The 8165-nt window shown below is 32.0% G+C and overlaps 2 protein-coding genes across 2 annotated transcripts; one reads left to right on the top strand and one right to left on the bottom strand.

Annotated features, from left to right (window-relative positions):
- Positions 1-302: 302 nt before the first annotated feature.
- Positions 303-3618, bottom strand: LOC130895706 (227 kDa spindle- and centromere-associated protein-like). Its single transcript, XM_057803182.1, has 4 exons — positions 3455-3618; positions 2850-3399; positions 959-1069; positions 303-905 (listed from the first exon to the last, which is right to left on the bottom strand). The coding sequence occupies exons 1-4, from the start codon at positions 3502-3504 to the stop codon at positions 309-311; spliced, it is 1308 nt and encodes a 435-aa protein (XP_057659165.1). The 5' UTR covers positions 3505-3618; the 3' UTR covers positions 303-308.
- Positions 3619-3642: 24 nt separating this feature from the next.
- Positions 3643-7116, top strand: LOC130895710 (general transcription factor IIH subunit 3). The gene is made up of 6 exons (XM_057803188.1): positions 3643-4022; positions 4080-4302; positions 4354-4569; positions 6164-6299; positions 6922-6958; positions 7016-7116. The coding sequence occupies exons 1-6, from the start codon at positions 3796-3798 to the stop codon at positions 7074-7076; spliced, it is 900 nt and encodes a 299-aa protein (XP_057659171.1). The 5' UTR covers positions 3643-3795; the 3' UTR covers positions 7077-7116.
- Positions 7117-8165: the final 1049 nt, after the last annotated feature.

The raw sequence follows: 8165 nt of genomic DNA, 5'->3' as shown, positions 1-8165 counted from the left end.
TAAATAAGTACTTAAATTTATAAAAGTATCCCAATAGAATATGTTTATTATTAAAATGCAAATACTAATAAATGCATTTTTTGTTTAATAATTGTTATTTGGTAGGATCTTCTATAAATAAATGAGATTCAATAAATGTAACAGTTAATTTTTATTCAGTTTACTTGCCTCATCTGTCGAGGATCCACTAGATAATTAATATGAAATTATTGAAAAATTAAGTTGTTAAAAAAATAATTTTAACTGGAAACTTTATTTCATGTTTTCTTATTGGAACTTATATGTACATAAAAGCTATTAAATATATTTCAAGGCTTTTTAATGAAATCTACGCTTTCTAAAATATCTGGTGAAGAGCGAATTCTCTTTACATTTGGAGTGAAGGGGTGGCTAAAGGAACTAGACGTAGTGGAAGTTACATTAGAAACCTGAAAGAGTGCTATTTTTGATGAGTTTTTGGCTATTTTTTGTCTATAACAATCATCTATATTTATCTTATATTCGTCAGGTATAGATATTTTTAAATCACTTCCGGGGTTTTTTGTATCAGTTGATGAAGTCTTCTGTTTAATTTCTTCCTTTTTATTCCTTCTAGATTTTCTCATTTTACCATCTTTTCTTTCAAAAAGTTTGATTATTTCGTTATCTTCTATTTGATTCTTGCTACAACACGGTTTAGGTTCTTTTTCGAGTTTCTCCGGAGTCTCACTATAAATAGAAAGTTTCAAAGAATCTTTTTCTCTTTGATTTCTATTTTGCATCTTATGATTAATATATTTTAAATGCTCATTACTCGAACTTTTCGACTGACGGCATTTCAATTTTTCCATTTTAAAATTTAAATTATCAACATCGAGTTGAAGACACAGATTTTCATAAACCAAGCAACCATTTTGTTTTACTAGCTAAAATGTAAAGTTGAACTTCAATATTTGTATTAATTATAAGTGAAAATTACCTGAAGATATTTTTTACTGCTTGGAGAAATGGAGGCATTCAATTTTTCGTTTACCAAGTCATTTAATTCAAGTGATAAGTTCTCAATTTTAGTTTTATAATCATTAACTAGCTAAAAATTATTTATTTTAATTATAAAAAACAGATTTCTACTTTAGAAGGAGAATCAATACTGGTTAAAACCAAAAGGATTTAAAGTAATAGTACGGAAAGTCCAAAATTATTTACACTCTTCTTTCTACAACTTATTAAACTTATATGAGAGGCACCTGCATGAATTCACTAGTCGTCCTTCAGCTACAACAGCAGAAGGATATCAACTTCTACAATCGTGAATAGTACACCTAGTATGTTTCAAGCAGAAATTTAACGAATGAAAAATTTGTCCAGTTAGAATTGAAATAAATCATCGCAAACAACAGATTATCATCTTGTTCAATATACAAGCAATCATTAGAGCTCAAAACTTCTATGTCATAAAATCCAAGGTTGGAAATACCTGTACATTGAATGAGCTAGATAAGAACTATAAAGCTACTATCTAGTGGGATACATTGAATGGAGGGAAATGGAATAGCTGACAGACTTGCTAAAGTAGTGACGGATCAAGCCTTCACAGAATCTAAAACCTTTTGTGAAATCGGCTACAGGACAATATAGAAAACGCTAGAATAGAAGGTTAATAAGAAACAATTTATAAGAGTTGAAAATAACCAGGGTATGTATCAACCTAAGTACTTAAAAACAATGTATGAATACTAACAGGGTCTTTTCGGGTCATTACCGCCTCCATGGATACCTAAAGACGCTAGGCTTATCAGAAAGTACAACATGCAGATTCTGCTACATAGAGAACTACTAAACCTCTATCCACATTTTCTCGAAGACTGAAATAAAAGATGCAGGACTCTTCCAGCTAGACCCATCCACATACATCCATATCCATCTGAACTTTCTGAAATGAGTAAGTATAATAGATCTGCTATAAACACCGAGTATATACAGTGCAACAACAAGAAAACAACACACAGTAGATCCTTTGGGTCCCAGTGACGTGATACCCTAATCGCAACATCCATACAATTTAGAAAACGACCGCATGCGTTGAGCTATCGTATCCATATGGCCACGACAGTCGTTTAGTTAAAATAGAAGGATGTCATTTTCACTCTCAGATTGTAGTAAAAACGAATAATGAAGATTTTTCAGATTTTTGTGTAAAAGTTGGTGAAGCTCACAATTCATGGAAGATTATTTTTCTGGTAGAAGCGTATGTCATGGATCGAAATGTTCAAAAGTGGTAATAGGGGTACCAAGACTACTGAATTTTGAACGGAAATTCACACGCTGAGAAGTTTGCACACGTATCCTGCAGCGGTATGAAGAGGAAGGGGACAATTTATTGCACCGAATATTCACCACAGTAAGAGACTTGTGCACACCATTATTTTCTTACCAGATGAGAATGTGTTGTGTGTCTATGGATCAAGACGACGGGATATTCCGATCCGCAGTGACATTGTTGCAAGACAAAGCCAGACCTCATTCAGCTCGACTTACAGTGGAATTGGATTTGGAAACACTGAAACACCCTCCTTATAGTCCCGATTTGTCGACATGCGACTATTATTTATTTGGTTCCCTGGAAGAGGTACTTTGAGGGTATTTGACAGCAATGTTGAGGTAGAATCCTTCACGGGGGAGGTGGTAAAAGACTGTAGAATGTGACGAAGACTATTTTTTAACTTATACAGTAGTTGAATAGGTCTGGTAAAGATGCATCATTTCCACTTACTTTTAAATATTCGTGATAAATTAGTAATATAAATATTGAAGAGAAAAATCAATGATAGGTTTGAAGTTACTCGAAAAAAGTTATTAAATATATGTACCTTTTTGTGTTCGAGTCTCATTGCATGTAATTCCGTTTTTAAACATGTTTTAGTATTTTTCATTCTCAAAAATTTGATGCTTAGATTGTAATTTGCCTCTAATGTTTGATTAAGAGTTTGTTTCAACTTTAATATTTCGTGTCTACATTCCTCAATGGTTTTTTCATTTTGAGCTATTGATGAATTGCTCCATTGTCTCTTTAGTCTCCTAAATTCGTTCATTTCGTGACAGTATAATTCTTTTTCTTTGAAATAAAATTTGCGTTCGTCTTCTAATTGTTTTGCTAAAGAAACATTGGATCTTTTTGTTTTCAGAAGATCCAGGGTAATTTTTTCCTTTTCACGAGCTAAATTAGCTATATAAATATCTTTTTGTTCTGTATCATTTTGCAGAGTTTGAATGGCAACCTTTAAATTTGATATTTGATCTTTAAGAGCGTCGAGTTCATTTTTCAATACAATTTCTTGTGAATCCATGGGTTCTTCAATAGTTATCACACGAGATGCAGATTCATCTGATTGATCTAATAAAGGCTTTGATAATACTCTTCTAAAATGAATAATGAAGTATATAAAAATATACGCTAGTAAAATAACTTTTTTACCTAATTAACTTCTTAGTACGAAAAAACTTATTATTTAGGGCCTTTTTCATTAAACTGTAATATATTCAACTTGTTACTAATTCTTATTTGTAGATAAGTGTCATTTCAGCAACATTTCACGTTTATCAAAATTTTGACAGCCGCACAACTTTTTGAACGAACCTTGTAAGGGCTTAGAATATATTTAGTGTTTTCGTTAATTTCAATGGTGGTAATATTTAACACCTAATGTAATTGTCCGAATTTTAGGTTATGTATATAACATACACAACAACATTTGAATAGTAAAAGTAATCACAGCTTTAGTTTATATTGTAGGAAGAAAAAAAAATAATTTAAATATGAATAACATCACCCTTCCGAATGAAATTTCTCCAGATAACACTACATTGGATGAAACTAGTTTGTTAGTAATTATTTTGGACAGTAATCCGGGTCAAAAGATGTTACGAGAAAGCCCACATGTCTTGACTCATTGTGTAGATTCTATAATAGCTTTTGCTAATTCACATTTGATGCAAAAAGCTCAAAATAAATTGGCGATTATGGCATGCCATTCAAAGACAAGGTAAAATTCGCTCTTCTGATGATTGATCACTTATATGAATTCTATAAATTATTGTAGTCAGTTCATCTATCCAAACCAGGGGAAAAATACAGATGTTCGGCAAGTGGATGGGCAGTATGAAATATTTACAGCAGTGGAAAAAATAACGAAAAAGAATCTGGCAAAGTTGTTGACTTCAGAAAACTCAACTGTTATTACAGAATCTTTATTAGCAGGAGCTATTGCAATGGCTCTATGCTATATTGCAAGACTTCAAAGGACCAAACCTCCTGGAGCAAAGGTAATCTACAATTATCTTTTGTATTAATATCCTATAAAATATCTCTTTCAGTTGAATTGTAGGATATTAGTTGTCACAGGAAGTAGTTGTTCGGCTTCTCAGTATATGAATTATATGAATGTATTTTTTACTGCTCAAAAACAAAATGTTGTGATAGACGTTTGCGCTCTAGAACAACATTTAAGTCTCTTACAACAAGGATGTGATATAACTAATGGAATGTATCTTAAAGTGCCACAATTACAAGGACTATTACAGTATTTATTAGTAAGTAATTGTTTTGTTCCTTTAATTGGTATAAAACCTTATGAACATCTAAGCTCTAACATCACCTATTTGAGTAACTTTTTAGCCATATTTTGATGGTATTTATTTATATTGTAATACATTTTTTACATTATTTATCAATATAACTATACAGAAAGTGAAGTTTATAATGTTTTTTTCATAATATTTTTCAAGTTTTTCTCAAATTTGTTCTGTCCATTCCAATTTTCTTTCACTTCCTGTGTTTATTACACATCTCTAATCCCTAGAATATTATTATTAGTTAATCAGAATAGCTCTATACATGCTAGAATATTTGCAATCGAGAACTTACCAGCTAAAAGGAAATTAAGTCATACAGTCATCCAGCATCATATTGTACACATTTAAACAAACACTACTGCAATACCAATGCAACTGCAAAGCAAAAACACCAGATCCAAGCTGATTCTGGAATGATACAAGGCACTTAATGAGCTAGCTGGCTAAATGATGATTGAGTTGTTCTCTGGATTTCTGTGCCATAAAATTAGTGAGAAACTAGAGGAGTTTGGAGCCACCCAACTGTTGACAGAACTTAAATCTGGAGTGAGAATACTTAAGCTGTGGGAAAGGAATGCTATGACACTTTGGCACTGCAAAGCAAGACCACCGGATACAAACTGATACAGGAATGACATAAGGCATTTAATGAGCTTTTTTGCTAAATGACGGTAGAGCTCCTCACTGGATTCCAGGACTTCAGAACTTAGAACCACTCAATCTGAAATGGAAATCCTTTAGCAATAGATTAAGGAAGCTGTTGGAAAGGACATAGCAAAGAGGCGTGGCTCTTGTCATATGGCTATAGAAAAGTCAAAACTTTTATGGGTGAGAAAAACTTCTCAGTCTGGGTAAAGGAAATACTGCAGCTAAGTACAGGATATAAAACTAGGATTTGATCTAGTGGAAGACCCTTGTATTCTCTTGTTTTTAGAAGCAATCACCTACTAGCTTTTAATTTTTAGTGGATAAGTTTGTGAGGTGAAGGTTTTTCTACAAAATTAAATATTTTCAAACCACAATTATCACAGTTATGACAACAGTATTAGCGATTTCGAAACCATAATTTCGAAAATATGTCAATTTATACTGCTCAAATTGTCTTCTATTGCTCGCCACATATCTTCAATATTCAACTACCCTCTTTACTGTGGGCCCTTGTCTTATATATACTTTTGCAGTGCTCCAAAACATGATAGAACCTTCTATCAACTTCTTCCAGTCACATAGTTCGATTATTCAATTTTTTATGTTTTTCTTTCAACTTATCATTTTCCAAGCGTTTTCCACCAAGAAATTTCTCGAGTTCCAGAAATAGACCGAAGCTTTTGTCACAATGTGGGGCTGAACATGTTCGTGGAGCAAAATGACACCTCTAGGGAACAGTCCTCGTCGTCAAATTTATGTAGCACACCTTAATAACGTTCCATTTTTATTTTTCGTTGGTGTGAGTCAATCTATTCTAAAAAGTTGATTTGTTTGATTGATATAATTTCTAATAATGAAAAAAATAATTTTGTAACTTTTTGATATTAAAATAACTTTTTTTCAGTGGGTGTTTTTACCTGAACCACCAATTAGGGAAAAACTAGTGTTACCCCCATCCCTTAAAGTCGACTACAGAGCCGCTTGTTTTTGTCACAGACAATTAATTGATATTGGACATGTTTGTTCAGTATGTCTTTCAAGTAAGTACATCAAAATAAAATAGAATCGATAATCTAATCTAATATAGTGTCTAAGAGAACTAATAAGACATTCTATAGTTAATAGTTTCAATAAATTCACTAAATTATATTTGAATTACAATAGTCATATTTGTATATGCTAAAGTCTTCCTGTATTTATTCTTACTTATTCTGAGGTCTGAGGTCATTATTATCATTAAGCCTTTCAATTCTTTGGATTATGGCTATCGCTTATAGCACTTAATGTCCTTTTTTGAGGTGGATTACTCCTCGTCTTCTATTTTTGTTTTTTTTTTATAGTTTATCGTTTATCTTGGCTGCTTTTGTTATTATTTTCCATTCCTTCGTTTCTGGCATTTTGCCCTCCAGTTCTCTATATTAACTGCTCTTGTCTTCCTCTATTTCGTTTCTCCAAGTCTTTCTCTGCCTGCCTCTTCTCTTTGGTCACAATGGGGTTCATTGCGTTATTCTTTTGATCATTTCAGTTGGTTTGCCAAAATTTGAACAATTGAAATGTTCTACCAGACAAGGGGGGCCTAGATATTTGATTTAGTATTGCGACAATTTTTCCTACTGTTTATATAGTTAATAAATGTGCATTGATTTTCAATTTTCTTTACAGTTTTCTGCAAATTTAGTCCCATATGTACAACTTGTCAGTAAGTATTTATTTCGATATACGATAGTGTGACAAATTAGAAAAAAATTTTTTTTAGTACCGTTTTCAAGATGCCTGCTCTACCAGCAGTAAAACAAAAGAAAAAAAAGAAATTGTGAAATTGTGATTGTATAAATAAATTTGCATGATTTCAAATTATTCATTATTTCTTCAAAAATTTGAAATTGGTTTTCTTCTTGTGGACCTTTATTCAGAAAACTCTTTCCAATATGTCCAACTATAATAAGTGTATTATTGGAAAAAATCCTTATACTTTAGAGAACGGTTTTCACAAACCTCCTTCATCTCTCAATATCATTGATTTTGTCATTAATATAGAAAAGGAAGGAAAGTACTGGTAGTGTCATTCGACGTATAGAACGCCTTTAACAGTCAGATGAAACTGCACTTCTAAGGTGCTCCACAAATATCATCTGGTAGTGACATTTGATATTAAAAACGCCTTCGACGCAGTCAGATGAAACTGTATCCCTGAGGTGCTTCTAAAATACAATCTGGTAATAAAATCAGACATAAAGTAAGCTTTCGACACAGTTAGATTGAACAGAACTTCGAAAATGTTAAAAAAATACCATCTGATGGTAATATTTGATATAAAAAACGGTTTCAACATAGTCAGATGAAAATGCACTTCTTAGGTACTTCAAAAATACAATTGGGTAGAAAATTCAGACATAAAGAACGCTTTAGACACAGTTAGATTGAACTGAACTTCTAAAATGCTAAAAAATACCATCTGGTAGTGACATTTGATATTAAAAACGCTTTCGACATCACTTTACTCAATGGAGAAGATTGAAAGGGCCCAAGAAGGTAATCTATAGTAAAAAGTATAGCGCTTCTATAGTATTTGTATCAATTTAAGAAAGTATCTTGTATTTTTTGAACGGCAACAAATAAATAATTTGTAATTATGTTTAAATATTTTACACTTGACACAAAATACTCATCAAAGTTTGTTCTAGTTGATTCTTTCGTGCCAACCTCATGAGCGTCAAGCCTATGGATTTGGAAACTCTTGATTGTCATCTAAGCCAATGCATTGCGTTGAAAAACTGGTTGTTTTATGGAAATTTTCTTCCTTTTCGTCCCATGTGCATTTTTTCTTCTTCATTTTTTAATAATTCATAACTAACTTTTGGCATTGATGCTTTTAATCCGGGTTTTAATTAAATTTAGGAATAAAA

This window comes from Diorhabda carinulata, chromosome 6 (genome assembly GCF_026250575.1).
Source record: "Diorhabda carinulata isolate Delta chromosome 6, icDioCari1.1, whole genome shotgun sequence".
Lineage (NCBI taxonomy): Eukaryota > Metazoa > Arthropoda > Insecta > Coleoptera > Chrysomelidae > Diorhabda > Diorhabda carinulata.
The sequence above is the reverse complement of the archived record's forward strand: the minus strand, read 5'-3'. Positions and strand labels throughout refer to the sequence as shown.

Coding starts and splice junctions, on each gene's coding strand:
- LOC130895710 (XM_057803188.1), top strand. CDS start 3,796: ATGAATAACATCACCCTTCCGAATGAAATTTCTCCAGATAACACTACA. Junction 4,023..4,079: donor GCATGCCATTCAAAGACAAG/GTAAAATTCGCT, acceptor AAATTATTGTAG/TCAGTTCATCTATCCAAACC. Junction 6,300..6,921: donor TTGTTCAGTATGTCTTTCAA/GTAAGTACATCA, acceptor TTTTCTTTACAG/TTTTCTGCAAATTTAGTCCC.
- LOC130895706 (XM_057803182.1), bottom strand. CDS start 3,504: ATGAAAAAGGCCCTAAATAATAAGTTTTTTCGTACTAAGAAGTTAATT. Junction 3,400..3,454: donor CGTACTAAGAAGTTAATTAG/GTAAAAAAGTTA, acceptor TATTCATTTTAG/AAGAGTATTATCAAAGCCTT. Junction 906..958: donor GCAGTAAAAAATATCTTCAG/GTAATTTTCACT, acceptor TTTACATTTTAG/CTAGTAAAACAAAATGGTTG.